This window comes from Pyxicephalus adspersus, chromosome 8 (assembly GCF_032062135.1).
Source record: "Pyxicephalus adspersus chromosome 8, UCB_Pads_2.0, whole genome shotgun sequence".
Taxonomy (NCBI): Eukaryota; Metazoa; Chordata; class Amphibia; order Anura; family Pyxicephalidae; genus Pyxicephalus; species Pyxicephalus adspersus.
This window is the reverse complement of record NC_092865.1, coordinates 38,538,516-38,557,357: the sequence shown is the minus strand read 5'-3', so window position 1 is coordinate 38,557,357 and position 18,842 is coordinate 38,538,516. Positions and strand designations below refer to the sequence as shown.

General features: G+C 38.0%; 1 protein-coding gene across 2 annotated transcripts in view; it reads left to right on the top strand.

Moving 5' to 3' along the window:
- LOC140336755 (complement factor H-related protein 1-like) overlaps positions 1–18,842 on the top strand; it is a 74,951-nt gene that overhangs the window by 1,006 nt on the left and 55,103 nt on the right. Inside the window, exons 2-4 of one of the 2 annotated variants that reach the window (XM_072420100.1) lie at positions 9,979–10,173; positions 12,800–12,994; positions 15,304–15,375. In XM_072420100.1, the coding sequence (XP_072276201.1) occupies positions 9,979–10,173; positions 12,800–12,994; positions 15,304–15,375 (462 nt within the window). Of the gene's footprint in view, positions 1–9,978; positions 10,174–12,799; positions 12,995–15,303; positions 15,481–18,842 lie in introns of both variants that reach the window. The other variant, XM_072420099.1, reaches the window with a different exon arrangement.

Below are 18,842 nucleotides of genomic sequence, written 5' to 3'. Positions count from 1 at the left end.
ATATAATATATAAACAATATCAAAGCACTGTAAGAGACTATAGATCCAATTTCCTGACAAATTTTTCAGACCTAAAATTTAGTCCTAGTATACAGTATTTGTGATCTTTATCTTTTGCAAATGACAACTTGGTTTGCACAGTAACCTTTACCTAGGTGGCAGATAGAGGCAGGTAAGTAAAGACATTAGAAATAAATGTCATACATTGAGACTGATCCTACTCTACATCTCCAAGTCTATGGAAGGGCCTGGAGCCATTGGGCAGGATTCCATTTATAGGTCAATCTCACCTTCTAAGAAATTAGCTTATAGAATTGAGTGAAAGTTATATAGGCCACACTAAGGGCCACAATAAGATACACTGGTAAAGAACCAGGTCCTGTTTTTTTATAAAATTTTTGTCTGTCAAATAATGTTCAATGTAATTGTATTGTGTTCCTGTAGAATATCTGTTTAAATAAACAATATGTGGGGCTCAAAATGTCCCATTAAAATATTTTCTGTTCCCACTATACTAATAACATATAGGAGGTATGGCCAGTTGGGGAAATATCACAAATACCATAAACATTTTCAACTATGGACTGTTTTCAACGGTGGTTCCATTCATTATCTCCTTGTACTGCCACAGCAGCTATGAATAAAGCGGTATTTTGAAACTGCACACTCATAAATGAAAGGTCGCACACTCCTATGTCACAAATGGCTGTGTTGCTACAAGCAGTGTAACAGAATAAAAAAAACAAAACAAAAGACAAAGCATGTAAATTAAGGGTCAATATTTGCAGTTGTTGTAACTTCTTTGTTCTGCTAAAATAATTTGGGTTAATGAAGATTTGAATGTGGTTTTATGTTCCCCAAAGAAAATTGTGTATAGCCAGGCCAAAAAGAAGGAGCCATATTACAAGGTAGCTGGCATGATGAAACATACTCCCCTGGAACTGTTGCAACATTTATATGTCTTAATGGACACATCCAAGCTGCACCTATTAAAATGGCCTGCATTGAAGGTTCTTGGTTGGATGTTTCTAGAGGAAAATGCAAAAGTAAATCAATTATGATTATTTAAAACTATTGAAGATTAATATAAATAATATTTTACCAGGGGTAACAAATCTACCTGCTTTACCTGATTCTGCATAAACACACCAACAGACTACATCCTTCAGCTTACTGAACTAACTCCATACGAAGCATTTAAAGTGGACCAAAACTGTAAGATGCAACTTGGTTTTAGCTGTCATTAGCCCAGCTACATTAATTCTGCTATGTGGTGATTTTGAACTTTTTATTTAATTTACTCTAAACATTAAAATTTTCTCCTGACCCTACACCCTCAGACTTTCACTGCCTGTGAGTATAAAATAAGCTCAGCTCCATTGCCTCTTTCTCTACTGACAGCGAGGAGACTGATGAGTGACAACTGAAATGTGACTCCAATCAGCCTCCAATCAGCCTCTTTACCATCAATCAACTTCAGACAGTAGCTGGGAAGCTGAGAAGATCTTACACCAACAGCAACCATGCTTGCATTGTCTCTATCACTGTGTATATCTGGCCTGTGCTGCTGGCTTTCAGAGAGAGAATCTTATACTGACGGCAACAGAAAAACAATCCTGTCTTTCTGTAGTGGGTTAGCCAACGCTGGATGAGTTGTTGTGGACTCTACTCCTATATTCATACATGGATCCTGCAAAGTTAAGGATTGTCATTTTTTTATAAATCAGTGTTAAAATATGGTCAAAAACACAGAATTTTTAAAGCTGCTAACCAGCATTTTTCCACCCCTAACAGCCAAGGATGTTTTGGTAAAATCAAAAAGAATGATAGTAATGAACCAATTTACCTCAACATATATATTTATTGGTGATTTAAAACTAAATAAGGTCACGCATCCCTTGTTACAATGATTTCCTATTTAATAGGTTATATTTTGCTCTGCTTTTATTATCAGTTTGATTGTTCTTGTGAATGGTGATGCTCATGTGTGCTTCTTTTTCTTTTCACTGCTAGTTTTTGGAGTCTGCCACAGATTTATTCCCCTATAGTATCTTACACACCTGATCTTTTCCATGGCAATACCAATGGCTATCAATCAGTAGGAGACACATTTAGGTATGTGCTTGATATAATTGGGGCAAATTTTTGAGGAGACACATGGTGGTTAGGGGTGGTTTTGCCTTGATTCCAAAACTAAATATAGGAAGGTCTGGTTCACATCCAAGAAATCAAACAGAAATAGCAGGAGTAAACCTGTAGCATGTCTTTTTTGCTGAAAAAAGGACCTGTCTGGAACACATACAATAAACGAGGTAACACGTCCATCTTGAGTTAATTCTCGCAAACCATGAAAAAGGTAATGTGGCTTACTTCTGTAAGTCAGAATGTGTTTTAGTAAATAAAGGGGTGTAATTACAAGCGAACAGCCTAGAAGGATCCGAGGGAATGGAGATACCTAAATATTTTATGACATCAGTACAAATCCTGAAAGAGGTTATATTGCTAATAGACACGACGTGATCAGCTTTAAGGGAAATTTTCAGAACTTCAGATTTAGAAAAATCTACTTTAAAATTGCTAAAGGTGCTAAAACGTTCAAAGTCCTTGAGTATGGACAGGATGGAAGTATGAGGGGATGTAATATAAAGCAAAAGATCATTGGCATACAGAGATAGTTTATGTTGGGTATTGCCCAGCTGTATACCCTATTGGATATTGGGGTTGTTCCTAAGTGCCACTTCTAGATGTTCCATGACCAAAGCATATAGTAGTGGGGACAACTGTGTCAGCCTTCAGAAAGGAAAGCTCTGTTTGAGGGAATCTTGATGGTGATTAACCGGGAGATCACACACACACATGTATTGATTATTGGGTAAATGTCCCTTTTAGTTTATTTGCAGAAAAGATAGTGGTAAATGTCCAATGACTTTGCCGATAAACAGTAGAGTCAAATGTCCAATGACTGGGCAGATAACAGTGCTGGTAAATGTCCAATGACTTTGCTGATAACAGTGGTGATAAAAGATTGCAGACAAACCTTGGAGGTCATACACGGTAATCAGATGAACAGCAGAGGATGCATGAGTAGTGAGGAGCAGGAAACAGGAACAGGAACCAGGAATCAGGAAACAGCAACCAGGAATCAGGAACCAGGAAAAAGGAATCAGGGAACAAGAAGTTGTCACGATCAATCCGCACTGGAAGGAAATCCTGGAGCCTTCATTTAGTGCCGTCCTAGTCTCTGATTCGAGCTCGCACTGGGCATGTGCAGAGTAAGGATACTCACTGAGCATGTGCGAAGTGCGGTGCAAACTGAGCATATGCAATAAGGTTCATTCACACATAGGTTTGTGACAAAAGGACAACCCTGTCTGGTGCCATTTAATATCCTAAAGGAGTCAGATAAAGCCCCAATAATTCTTACCCTAGTGGATGGGGGAGAATACAAAGGCCTTTTCTGCATCTACAGACAATAAACACATGGGCACACCTGAGGTTTTAGCCTATTGGGATAAAAGAATGGTTTTGAGAGTATTATCTCTGGCTTCTCTACCGGGGATAAAACCCCGGTTTTAGAGAATAATTGTACATCCACATTGATCAAAGAAATGAGCCTGTAGTTCAAACAAACCGTATGGTCCTTACCAGGTTTCGGAAGTACTGTAATATGTGCTTCCAAGCTTTGTGATGGAAAAGGCATATAATCTGAAATAGAGTTGAAGACCCTTGTCAAAAAAGACACAAGGTTAAGGGCATGGAGTTTGTGTTACTTTGGGGTAAATCTATCAGGACCAGGGCTTTTACCTGCTGTTGTGGACTTAATAGCGTAGGAGACCTCCTCCTCTGTGAAGGGAGACTGCCAGAAGGATATCACTTCTGGGTCTTAGGTAGGTAGGGCTGTATCAGCGATATATTGCTGAAAAGAGGTCAGGACTCCCTGGTTCGGGTGTAGCTGGTATAACTCAGAATAATATTTATGAAATGTTTGGAGAATATCTTGCGGAATGGATGTTATGTCTCCCGTAGAGGACCTTATGGAAGAAATGTATGTTGTGAGACTCGAGGGTGAAGCCCTCTTGCCAAGACTTTCCTGCACTTGTAAGTCACTGTACTGGTATATTATTTTGCGAAAGCGCTCCCAAAAGCTTTGATGTGCCAGGTCATACAATGATGTGTCAGGAACGGATCTTATTGGATACTGATTTAATATCCTGCGCTCTAATTTTTGTGTGCCATGTTGTATAAGTATACCCCTAATTACTGCCGTCATGGTTTCTCATTGCATGGGTAAGGGGCTAGTGTCAGAAGAATGGTCTCCAATAAAATTGGTAATGGCTTCCACTACTGCTTTTGCACATAAGGGATCTTTAAACAGATAACAATTACATTTCCAATTTCACCCTCTATAATTAACTTCGGGGACTTGAAAGGTAACTGTAACGGAAGCATGATCCGACCAATGGCAAGAATCAATAACAGATAGAAGGTGCCAGTCTAAGGAAGAATGGCTAACCAGAATGTAATCAATCTGAGAATACATATGATGGGATTAGAATAAAAAATCCTTAGCTGTCGGGTCCAGAGTGCACCACACATCCAATAAGCTCAAATCATTTACCTTGGAGCGAAAAGAATTTAGTTTAGAGTATGGAACCTGAGTTTTACCTGATGAGGTGTCTATACGTAGGTCGAGGGCAAAGTTGAGGTCTCCTCCTGCAATAATGGTGCTTTCAGCAAAGCTTTTCAACTCATCTAGATATTGAATTGTTTCTGCAGTGGGATGGAGATTTGGAGAATATAAGGAAGCTAGCGTTAACATCTTGTCCCAGATGGAAACCTTGAGGAATAAGTACCTGCTTTAAGGATCAATGCGGGAATCCAATACTTGTATTGGCAAAGATTTGTGGAACGCTATAGACACTCCCCTGGATATGGTATCTTGGTTAGATCTATGGTACTATGTGGTGTAATATCTATTGCGGAGGGTTGGAACTCTATTGGTCTGGAAGTGAGTTTTCTGGAGTAACAAAATGTGGGCTCTCGTCTTGTGCTGTGCATATAGCAGCTATGAGCATTTGTTAAGACAATTAGGCATTAGGTATTAAGGGATTATTAGCGGCTGTACCTGAGATTGTGATTGAGACATGAATTCAGTAAAGTGTGATGTACCTTTGTACCAAAAAGACTCAGAACAACAGGGAAAAGAAGGTGAATAAAGTAGGAGAGGGTTCAGAGAGGATAGGGAAGAGAAAAAACACTGGGGGGACAAAAAGACAAAGACAAGGGGGAAACCAGCTAACAGTCAAAGACAAAAACAAAGGTTGCCAAAAGGGAGAGAAGGGAACCCTTTCACCCGTGTGGCGATCAATTTAATTGGAAAACAATAGGGAAGTTATCCCAAAGATCCATCATTAACGACGGTGGGCCTATGTGGGGAACAAGTGTCAGCCAACAGCGGGAAAAATCCAATCCCGCCACAGGGGAACCTTGTGACCTTGGGGAGGAAATAGAAAAAATCTCCCACAATCCACAGTTTATATAAATACAAAACATCAGCAATATACATTTTACAACAGAACCTAAGGTGAGCAAAAATATTGCATTAAACCTAGCAGCAATGTTACTCACTGGGTACACCTTCAATAGGGAGAAAACCATGCTGCTAAACGGTGAGACAAAAAAAAGAAACAAAAGGGTATACACATATTTGAACTCTATGGGGTGCCTCTCAAGTAGTGTTGATGTTCGAATTCGGGTTGTCCCTATATTCGACCCAAATATGGCTGTTCGAATTCGGATAGACCCGACCCGAACAACATGGGATTCGACAGCAAAAATTCGGGAAAAAAAAGTTTAAAAAAAAAAAATTAATCTTAAATGAATTTATTTGTATGTGTTTTTATTTTTTACAGGTTATTTAAAAATGACATTATGAATCATAATGTCATTGTGGGATTCCCGGACCGTGGGAACTCTTTTATAATGTATCTTTTTACATCTGTTTGGAGGCGGTAGAAGCTCTACACAGTGCTGAAAAAAACACAAATTTTTCCTCCCATTGACTTTAATGGTGTTCGACTTTGACATTCGACCACCCGAATAATTTTGCTCTATTCGAGCCAATAGCTGCCGAATCGAATAGTGAGCTATTCGACCAACACTACTCTCAAGTAAAGAGAGCACCCTTGCCAAAGCCCGGGTGAGACCATAAAAACAGTACAATCAAAAAGCAAATACACACAAGCATAACAATATAACAAAAAAATATTAAAAATTTGCAAAAATTGTTTAAAAGGTACAAGCGTCTGGAAGGAAAGAGAAACAAAACATAGCTTCCAATCTGGATGATCACCCCATAATAATAAGGCAGATGTGTCGTACCTTTCTTCTTTCTTCATGGTATGGATAAACACAGGGATAGACACAAACTACCTCTGTGGCATGTTGAATTTGTGGGAGCACGGAAATCAAACACATGTTGCAGCAGCTAAAGAACATCAGATGAAAAAAGGCTAATCAGATGAAAGGCCAGTCTGGTAACACTACTAAAGGTAAGTGAAGATCTTCCAAAAAGCGAGGGAGATCTGCTGGTTGATGAAATACATGATTCCTCCCGCCTTTCCGAACAATGAGATGAAAGGGATAGCCCCATCTATAGGGGATATTTCTTCCCTTCAAAAGCTGTAAAAGAGGCTTGAGAGCTCTGCACATAGCCAGAGTGAGTTTGGAGAGGTCTGGAAGGAGTTGAAGGGGTGCCCCAGCATACTCGATGGATTCAGCTTCTCTGGCTTTTCTCATAATGTCTTCCTTGGAGCGATAAAATTTAATTCTACAAATTACATCTCTGCGCCTCTGGGTATCTTTGCTGCTCGGACCTAAAGTTCTATGCACTTGGTCTATCTCGAGATCCACATCGGGCGGGACATTTAAGAGCTTGGCAAAGATGGAGCAGGTCGCGGAAGCAAGTTCAGAGTTAAGTCTCCGGTAAGCTCCTAATGTGAATATTGTTGCACCGACTGCGGTTTTCTGTATCGTCATGTAGTAGGAAGAGCACATTTAAATGAGCCTTGTTGCACTATGAGGGGTAAATTGAGCAGAAAGCTCAGCACATGTTGATTGTAGTGATATAGTGGTATTAGTCACCTGTTGAAGACATCTCTGCTGGGTCCTGTGGTGAGAAATAGGGTGAGCCCTCCGAGCAGGAAGCCTGAACCGTTGATTAAGAGAACTGCGGCCCCTGCAGGTCTGCACCCCGGATCTGGCTCCGCAGTTGCGACGGAAACTTGTGGCCTGGTCACGCGCGGTCAACACCAGAGGAAAGATACCCAGTCAAGCTGTTCCCAGCTTGGTCACTGCCCGCAGCCTTTCCCTTCTGGCTTCCTTTAGCCTTAGGTCCCACCGGAGGATGAAAGAAGGCGCTGATGGCGCTGATATAGGCTGATTTCCCAGTGGTTGTATGGAGCTCAGTTGAAGTGCGGCACACTCCGCCATCAGCCAGCCAAACCCCCAACTGAAAGTTATTTTAAGTGGTTCCCCCATGTTAAAAAGGTTGAGAATCACTAATTTAGAACATAGTATCTAAGGTATAACACATATAAGGTAGAACATAGAACCCAAGATAAAGCATCACTACAACAACATAAAATTCAGCCTCCTAGATATATTTGAGCTGATTAGAGTCTGCTTTTCCTTGTCTGCTTGTTACCATACAAAACCTGCGAGCTGTCTCCCTATCTCTCTCTAAACACACATATTCCCTGTTACCCTACCCTGTTTGTGTCAATTCCCAGTAAAGCAAGCCAAAATGCATGTTTTTTTTAAAGCCCTTGCTAAAGATCTATGTCCCTTTACCCCTGAAACATCTCAAAATGGTGAAAAATTGTGGAGCCACATATCTGTCATTCACTATTTGTCTGGGCAACATAACCATTTTTACCAACACCAATTTACAATGTTTATGTCTCCAAAATCACTGAGGTGGTCCGGAGAACTTCTAGGAACATGTCTCAAGTGATAATGGGACATATTTTTTTCCTAATCAGGCCATGATTTCCTTCATGGCACCACCAACATACAATAGTCTTCTGGCCTTTGAGTGACCCAACAGGAATACATAAACACAGCCTCATGGGTTGAGCACCTGGGGACATTCTAAATTTAGTGACTCCTTTTCCATCCTTGAGAGCAAAAGTGGCGTTTGGGCATATGAGGTGGGTAGAAAGTCCTCCATTGTTTAGTACCACTCCACCCAGGTCACCTACTGGTTTGCATCCTCAGGACTTGTATTGGGGTGGCAGGGCCGGCATGACTTTATCCTTTATGGACAATGACAGGTTGGGACCGTACAGCCATACTTACTTTTGGTCAGGCCAAAGTTTTCCCTTCTGGGAAATCCTGGGTCTCTTCAGCATCATCATCAAAAAGTGGTATGATGACCTCAGTCCACTGATCCTCATGTAGTCTTTCCTACTCTGTCACTCTCTGCCAAATATGTCAAGAAAGGATTCCTCATCATTCTTAGGGGGCATTTTCTTTGCAAAGAGGTTCAGTAGTACTGTCTGCTGTGTCCTTTCAATCAAAGCCCAAATCTGCATCTGCAAGGTAACCTCCTACTGATCTCTCCTTGCAGTTTGGTGTGTTGGAAAACAGCCAGTTGATAATAGAAGCTGCCCAGGCTGCACACATTAATTTGCTGTTTGGTAGCTAGTGTTGATGTTCAAATTCGGGTTGTCCCTATATTCGACCCGAATATGGCTGTTCGAATTGGGGTATACCCGAACCGAATTTTGCTGCATTCGACAGCATTTCTTAAATTCTTTATTTCGTGTGTGTTTTTTTATTTTAAACTTTTTTTTTATTTTTTACAGGTTATCCCACAATGACATTATGAATCATAATGTCATTGTGGGATTCCTGGACCGTGGGAACTGTGCAGTCACAGTTAATTGAAAGCAGGTGCCTTCAATTAGCTGTAACCGCAAGCAATAGGAGGGCAATGAATGGAAATAATATGTTCATTCATTACCTCTACTGCTCTGTGATTGGCTGAGAAATAGACCAATCACAGAGCAGTAGAGGTATGAATGGACAAAGTATTTCCATTCAACCTCTATTGCCCTCGTATTGCCTCCAGGATCAGGGGAGCAGAGCTGTCAGCATAAAGCTCCGCTGATTGCTCTGCTCCCCGAGGAAAGGGAAAGCCTGATCAGGATTTCCCTTTCCTCAGCAACTCAGGGAGCAGAGCAAGCCAATCACACAGCAGTAGAGGTAATGAATGAACATAGTATTTCCATTCATTGCCCTCCTATTGCTTGCGGTTACAGCTAATTGAAGGCACCTGCTTTCAATTAACTGTGACTGCACAGTTCCCACGGTCCAGGAATCCCACAATGACATTATTAATGGATTCGGATTCGAATTCGAATTCGACTACCCAAATTTTTTTGCTATATTCGGCCGAATAGCTGTCGAATCGAATAGTGAGCTATTCGACCAACACTATTGGTAGCGACAACCTGCAGGTGCAAAATGCTGTTTGGATTCGGATTTAACCAAAATTTAAACCTGAAATATATTTTGTCAAACAGTTCTAAAACTGAACAGGTTTAAGCAAAACTTATCACCGAGGAAGTTAGGGGACCTACACACGCACTTTTCCTACACACAGTGGGCCTAAATTAATAAACGTCTCCAAGACAATACATATTTTACTATACATGTTTTTATATAAAAACTTGGATAAATTAGCATGTTTTGTAGAGATATACTGATTTTTTTTCTTCTAACAAACCTTTTCAGATCCTCACACAACAGTTTTAAAAATGGGCAATTACAATTTATGAAAGATCATTGGGACTTGTTTATTAACTCTGTCAGAGCAGAAACTTTTTCAATACTGTATCTTGCATTTGGCAGATTTGACCTCCAATGTACGTGTATATTTGAATTTCTTAAAATATATTTTTTATAAATATTAAGTTTCAGGTTACTGTTCAAAGCCACAACAAAGTCATGAAAATGGGGAACTGAAAGGTCAGTGGAATGATGAATCTTTTCCACCTGGGAAAGTAGCAACCTACAATTGTCGCCAGGGATACAGACAATCTAATCCTATTAAACTAGCCTGCATTGAGGGTGAATGGATAACTATTAGTAAAGGACAATGCATTAAAGGTAAGGATTTAAAACTTTTTATACAGCATTCAATGTGACATTCACTTAATCTTACCCAAAATCATACTCAATCTCACTCAAAATTTCACTGTGCAACATAAACCCTGGCCATAAAACAATTTATTGCTCATTTATCCAACATTTGTTTGGTGAAAATGCATTTGTTGATCTTTAATAATCCTGCTTACTTTTGGTTGCTAGCTTTTGTGTTTGTAGTTTTGTAGTCTGTTTTTAAGTGTTTACTGCCACATTATTCCCTTTTAGAACAGGATAAATAATTACTGTCACTGCACAACAGGGTATCAATTGATGAAGTATGTAAATTATTGTCTATATACTATTTTAGGTACTGTAGTGTCTCGGTATTTCACAGGCAAGTGCAGCTTTAAGTAGAGATGAGTGAGCAAGAATTTAAAACCCAATCTTGCGGCAAGTTTGGCCGTTCTCGCTTACCAAATTTTAAGCGAGAACGGCCGGTGTAAATTTTAACAATCAAGATCGAATTTTAAATTAAAAAAATGTTAAAAAAACAGTGTGCAATCTGCAGCACTAGAGGTTAATTAACTTGAGTGCTTGCCCTCATTCTGACCTGTAGTGACTGGAGATCGCTCACTGACAGGAGGATTCCCACAGCTGTATTTATGAATGCAGCCGCGATAATCCGATAATCCGATAATCCTCCTCTCAGTGAGAGATCTCCGAAATTTTGCGGAACCATTGGAACTTTCAGGAAATTTTCGTGAGAATGCCTGAAGCATCCCTGTTCATCCCTAGTTTTAAGATACAAACTTTATTACCATTTATTCTTTATTTGGGTGTGCATGGGTAAAGCTTAGATGGTTAGTAAACTGTGCTTTACTTCATATTGCTAGCGCCTCAGACACTCACCTTCTTTTTAGGACATAACTTTGAGGACATTTTTTTTGTTAATTTTGCTTGTGGTTTGCTGAATGATTTAAGAAGAGCAAACATTAAAGAAAAATGGCATTTGTTTGTCTTTTACAAGATTTGTTGAATCATAAGCTTCTAATAACCCCCAGAACATTGTTCAACATCCTGTACATTGTAATAGATTGTTCAGCGTCTTGTGGGAATGCTCCAGTTTGTCATTCATAAGTCTGAGTTTGGTCATATTATATCTCAGTGTAACTAAGGACATTAGTATTGGAAGACTTTCAATTGGCAGACCCTGTGATTATAGGTGGTACAATTTGACAAATGACAATTTAATACAATACTGTGTAAAAGTTTTAGTCAGGTGTGAAAATGCTGTCAAGTAAGAATGCATTCACAAATATAAAGTATAATTGTTTATTCCTATCAATTTAGAAATGTAAAGTGAGCTAACAGAAGAAAAACCTAAATCAAATCAATATTTGGTGTACATTAATTCTTAAAAGTACACTTGCAAAATGTCAGGGACTTTGTAGGATTATGGTCAGGTGTATGCTTAACCAATTATAACAAACAGGTGATAATGATCATACTATCCATATGTACAGTATGTACATACAGCTGTGTAAGAGGCTTAAATTAGATCAGGAACAGCCAAGTTCTGCTTCAAGCTTCATGTCACAGGTCATACACCATGGCAAGACTGAGAACAGCAACAAGATTGAAGGTTCTTATACAGGTAGTCCCAGGTTAAGAACATCTGATATATGGACCTCTCCTAAATATGAACCGGGCTTCCCTGCTCATTCTGTGCAGGACAGAGGCTTGATAGGGGGAGGGGCGGTTTGCATGACTTTCAGAAGAAATGGGACTGAGCTCTTTCCGCAACCTCTTGTAAATCTTCATTGACCAAGACAAACTCTGCAGTTGTTTATTTTTGCATATCAAAGCACAGCTTGCTCCAAAAGGTAATAAATGTCTAGACTCCATTACTTTTTTTTTTGTTTGTTATTAACTTACAGTGAGGATTTTATACAGTAACTGACACCACACTGCCTAATAATATGTTGAGACAAACATCTGACCTAATTGCTTTCATTAAAATAATGTACCTGGTCTGACTTACATACAAATTCAATTTAAGAACAAACCTACAGTCCCTATCCTGTATGTAACCCAGGGACTACCTGTACTACATCAACAAGGTCTACCCCGGGCAAATATTTCAAAGTAGACTGGAATTTTATTATGTGCTGTTCAAGCTCAAAGAAATAGGCAATTTTGAGGATCTTAGATTACTACTAACCCATAAATTTTCCCTTGGGATTTGAGTCTTTTCCAAATTTCCCTCAAAGCCTCGAAAAATTGTTCTTCTTTGTACACATTTCACTTTTAATTTATTTAGCACAATTTATTGAGGTGTTTTTGTAATGTTAAAATGTAACTTGGGTTTATTTGAGATTTAAAAAGCACTGTCAGTTTGAACATGAAACACCGGATTTCTGACAGTTAAATATATAATTTGCTTTGCTTTTGCAGTGTTTTTTTTTAACTTTGGAAAATTGGCATGTTTTGGAGAGATATACTGATTTTTTTTTAACAATTTGGGACTTGTTTGTTAACAGTGTCAGAGTTGAGACTTTTTAAATCTGTATTTTGTATTTGGCAGCTATGACCTCCAAGGTATTTGAGTATTTGAATTTATTAATATATATTTTTTATAAATATTAAGTTTTAGGTCACTGTTCAAAACCACAACAAAGTCATGAAAATGGGGAACTGGAAGGACAGTGGAATGATGAATTTTTTCCATCTGGGAAAGTAGCAACGTATATTTGTCCCCAGGGATACAGACAAACTAATCCTATGAAAATGGCCTGCATTGAAGGTGAATGGATAACTATTAAGAATGGACAATGCATTAAAGGTAAGGATAAAAAACATTTAGACTTTTACTCAATCTTTACCTAAAGTTACAATTACACCCTAGCCGGAAAACAGCTTATTTTTCATTTGTCTGATATTTGATTCATGATAAATGCATTTATTGACCTTTTCTGTTGTTGCATTTAAAAGTATTAACTGCAACAATATCCTTTTTAGAACAAAAAATACTATTGCAGAGCTAGGTCTGAATTGATGACCTGTATTGTTGCCTATGGACTATTTCATCTACTGTATTATTTGACTGTTTTACAAGCAAGTGCAATTTTGAGAAGCAGCCTATTTATTCTATATGTTTTAACAGCAAAATGGGGCCTACATTTAGACCTAAAATAATTTTATAACAATTAAATGAAAATCACATTGTTTAAAAACTGAAGTTTTGTGTGTATATATTATTAATAAATAAATATATGTCACAAAATGCATGCCTATTCTGTCCTGCAAAAAATAAACAAAATTGTCAAAACTAAAAAAGTGGGAGTTCTTTTTCCTCCTTTTAGATTGTACGCCCTTCAGAGAAAGGTCCTTTGTTTGTGTCACACTTCCCGCTTCCTCGCTAAAGCACAGGCACCTGTTTCCTCCACATGCCTGCAGTTCTGAGTCCGTGTGCACCAACTCTTCCAGATTTAATTGGTATCACCCCTCCTGCTGGCCAATCAGAAAATAGCATCTAAATCTCCCCTGTGGAGGTGCCACGTCCGGTCCTTTCTTCATTTCCTCTCTGCTCGTTGTCATTTGGGGGACGTGGCGCCAGTGTCCGATGAGATAATCCTACCTATCAGATTGTGCTGCCAGAAGGAGAGGGCGCATCCTGAGCATGCTCAGTGTTAGCTCCCTGAGATTGGGCAATCTGCTGTGAGATAATCCAACCTAATGTGCAGCAGCAGCATGGGAGCTGTGTCTGTGTCCATGCAGCTGTCATTATCATGCAGTTGCAGTTGTCATTATCCCCATGTATAAACTTTCATATCTCCTGCATCAATTGTCATAGGAACTCACTCAAATAAATGCACTCGCATTTACCCACTCTCCCTCCTCATCAGGCCATTTCTCTTCCTCTTTCTCCTTTTCTAGGGCCTGGGGTGAACATCACCAGGTAAATGCTGGATAAATGCCAAATACTGGAATAAAACTTTAACAATGTTGTTATTTCTGCCAAACTACAGCTTGTATAAATGAATCCTAACATAAACTAGCTTTCAATAAAGCAATATTCCACAGACTGTTTATTGGAATTTTATGATTTTGTGGATCACACATGCACATGCTATTGATGTCTTTTCCATTTACTATTGTGTACTAAATGTTGTTGCTGCTGGTATAATTGTTTATTGCTAAGTGTTGCTAGTTCAATTAGCATAAGTATTTACCTATCCAGAAAGATATATAGGAAGAATTGTAACTTTAATAAAGTAGCTTTCAACAGTTTATTTGAGTATATCAGCTCAGAAGTGCAGTAGAATAAAATGCAAATTTGTACATCAGTAGTAAGATTATTTCTAATTCTTTTTAATTTGCTGACTTATTTATCCACTTTTTACTATACTATACTAAACCCTTTTGGTTAATAGATAAGTTCTTACAATGTAATGTGTATGTTTAACTAATTTTTTTAATTTTTTTAAACACCCCAACACATTTTGTATTGTTTTTGGTAATTTTGTAATGGAACTAATGCACTGGGCCTTTACCTATATACATTATTTTACCTGAATAATTTAATATATATAATGATCACAATGTCATGACCAAGTAAAGAGACACTGATTACTATTCTCAGATGGTTTGTGTTAGTTTAGGTTGTAGCAATCATAATGTTTTATTATGTCTAGTTTATTATAGGAATAATTGAATCATAACCCTTTATTATGATATGTATTGCCAGATTTTTTTTCATAATCTGGACTGTGCCAGCCTGCCATTCCACATGACTCCTGGCAGCTGGCACTTTACCACTGTACCACTTTCATATTTTATTGGGCTGCTGTGGGTAGAAGCTCTTTATAGTGTCTCCCCCAAGGCAGTGGTTTACTGGCTTGAGTGAGCGATAACCACACTACCACCTCATTGCCAGGATGAATATAAACTTAGTCTTCTTTGCTAGGCACCTTACTAGTAGTTTATTGATGTTATGATGATGAATACATAAAAAAGCAGCAATTCATTCTTCACCAGTGAATGTTTCAGTGAATGCTAAATGCACTGTTTTATAAACAATGTTTTTTTAAGGCAGAATTTCTGTAACAAAAAATAATGTAAACAAAGTTGGAATTCCAATGTCACTTTTAGATTCCTCATGTGGTCCCCCACCTGAAGTCACAAATGGAAAAGCCAGAAAAGAAAAGACCACATATCTAACAGGTGAAAAGGTATTTTATGATTGTGCTGCAGGATTTACAGTGGGACAAAATGCAAATTACATCACTTGTGAAGACTCTAAATGGACAGAACCACCCGTATGCAGAAGTAGGTTTTTTTTATTTTTAGATACTATTACTGTTTGACTGTACATATATTGACTTCTCCTTAACATAAACCACCTGTCACAGTGTTTCAGGGTAAAATGGTAGCCCCTCCATGTCACCAGCCCACTTGGCAGAGATGTGTACGGGGTGTAGAACCTAAGCAAGGCTTGAGGATGTTGTGCTGCAGGCTGTTGCCAAATTGTGGCGCTGGTAACTGCTGACAGGTAGTAACAAAGCAGGGTACAGGTGTGTGAGGCTAAAGCACCGTCATACGGAGCCAAACGTTAGGGCAGGTAGCAAACTGCAGTAGTCAAACAGAGCCTGTATAAGTACACCAAAGAGTCTGATTAGGAACAAGGAATGCAGAAAGGAACCTGGAAACAGAGCTTAGGAGAACTCCCTGCTCAGGCAACATCTTATTGCTAGTCTCTTCCTTTTTATGGAAGGTCATGTGACTAACAGGTAACAGAACCCACCACCAGAGGAAGTGCTGGAGCAGAGGCAGAGCAGGTGTAGTTCACACTTTTGCCAGCAGATGGGGCGCACCTGTAGAGTACTCTGGTCCTCTGAGGGTAGGGGTTAGGTCTCAGGGAGTTACATGAGTCAGAGCAGGAAGTGACTAGTGGATGGTATTCCTGGGAAGTGCTGTTGTTGCTGGCTACAGAGGAGTGCAAGGTGAGTGAGACAGAAAAAGGCACAAATTCCCTAGTCCTGTGGGGATCAGTAACACCATCAAAAGATAAGTTTACATGACTCTTGCACTCCTAGACTACTTCCTTTTTGACTAGCTGGAGCTGTGTCTTAGATGTGATTAAAATTTGTGGTGAATTATTCATAACAAAGGAAGAATGGATACATGTACAAGGTTAGTAGTGGCAGTAACAGGCTCTCCTATTATTATTACAGTTCGTGTCTAAACCTGTGTATTATGAAATGAAGATAATAGATCAGAGTGATTATTCCAAAGATTTTGGAAGTGACAATTCACTAATGCAGGCAAGCCTAAGTATATAATACAAATTGGCACAAATGATTTTATGAATCTTTTCACTGCCCAATTGTGTTTGTCAGTATACCTGCCTATAATAGTACACTTACCTCTTGCCCTCTACCAGTGTTGACAGGTCTTTGCTTCCTATCATAACCAATGCCATCCTTTGTACCAAATCTTCTGGACTTCCATGTTTTTTTTCTTTTGCCAACAGCAAACCACTGATCTTGTGTGTGTAGTGAAATTATGTCATTTCAGAAATATTCTTGGCATAATAAAGATGCCAGGAATAGACTTTTTGAGGTCTATTACACTAAATATGTAGTATATACAAGAAATAAAAACACAATCTTAGTAGAAAGAGAAGGAAGATTTTCAACAGAAATTTAATTCAGTTTCAAACCAAGAATTTTCTCCTCAAGACCAAAATGACAATGACTAGAAATCACTGCTACAATTGATGATAATATTCAAAAACTTAATCAATAAGCACACAAAATAATAAGCAGATTGACATGAACTGTTATAAAGGGTACATATAGAAGGCATATATACAAGATTGAAGCGCAGAGATGCTAGCTGTTTAAGCATTTTCTACTAGTACCATTTTAATAATGTGAACATGACAAAGACAGAACAAGAATAAAAAGTATACATTACACTTTGGTGCTGGAAACTAATTGTAAAGAAAATAGATTTCCAAAATAAATATAAAATAAGGTAGTATTAGAGGAAATCGAGATCATCCCCAATATTTCTTTGGAAGTTCATATAGTTAGTGTTAAAGGTTATCAATAAAATATACCGGATAATGAGAAGGCGATATAACTTAGGCTGCATCCCTCCAAAAATTACAAAGTGTACAGAAAAGTAAAAGCTCAAAATGTGTTAATTTACTTGCAATATGTAAAATAAGCTGTTTAAAAATGAATGCTCAATTTTTAATCATTTTAAAATACCAAATACCAAAGTGCACAAATACAAAAAAAACCTCATAGAAATATATATATATAATATACTGTTTTACCATCACATATGGGGGAACCTAAAATATAGGAATAAAATCTCCAAAAGCTATTGTGTAAATACTGTACATCACAGATTTTAGGTCAAAAAGCAGAGATGACCATCACTTTCAAGATTACAATAGTGCCATAATCACAGGTCTTCAAAGTTGTACACAGAAAAATAAGATGAACACTTGTAGATCTTGCAGCCTGTAACACTAGGTACAAAATGCAAGCCACTACAATTGTCAAAAAAGAAAAAGCCACAAATATTACAAAATCAACTGCTAAAAATATAACAAAGTGAAATGATAGCCAAAACTAAAATTACTACAATCCAGTAGCAGCAATTTATAACATCAATAGAAGACATCTGCTGCATAAGGACCACTAAAAAAACTTGGGTTTTATTCAAGAAAGCTGAAAAGTATAGAAAATAAAAGTATAAAAAGTAAACAAATAAAATGTTCTTTAGGCTTTTTAATTTTTTTATTTGGTATTGGTTTATTAGTATTTTTTTATTATTAAAAAAAATGAGCATTTATTTTTAAATAGCTAATATAATATAAATTATATATCTATTATGGTAGGGACATTAGATTGTGAGCTCCTTTGAGGGACAGTTAGTGACACCACTATGGACTTTTTACAGCGCTGTGTAATATGATGGCGCTATATAAATACTGTGTAATATTATTATTAATAATAATAATAATAATAATATGGCCTATAAAGTGTTCAAGTTCAACCCAGGCTTGTAAAGGAAAAACACAGACAGCAAAATCTTTTGGTAATACCTTCTTGACAAGACTTTGCATATTTTTGAATTTGCATACTTCTGGTAGGAATCAATGAGCCAATTACACAAACAAGACAATAGAGTTTTGAGGAATCAGTGTGCAGCTACTATATTACTTTTTTGCAACTACTATATTGGTCATTTGTAAATAAGCCACATATGACATTTTTTGTAAAAAAAAGTTGTCTAAATATTGAAATGACAATTTGTTATTTCATATTAATAAAGCTTATTTAAAGTAGGAACCATGTGGAAAAATATTAAAACGTCTGTGACCTCCCCCAGGGGACATTCAACCTCTCTATTTGTCCCAGTAGCCAGTGTTACCTGGACTAAAAACAATTGGCAAATCACATTTTTATGATTATCACCAGCAGAGGAAGTGTGGGGCAGTCTTTCTTAAAAAATATGACAGGGCATCCAACAATTCCCCACTCTACCAGAAACAAAAGTTTTGGAATAATCTCTCTCCCTCTCTCTCTCTCTCTCTCTCTCTCTCTCTCGCTCTCTCTCTCTCTCTCTCTCTCTCTCTATAAAAATTTGCTTTATTCTTTAAAGGAATTGGA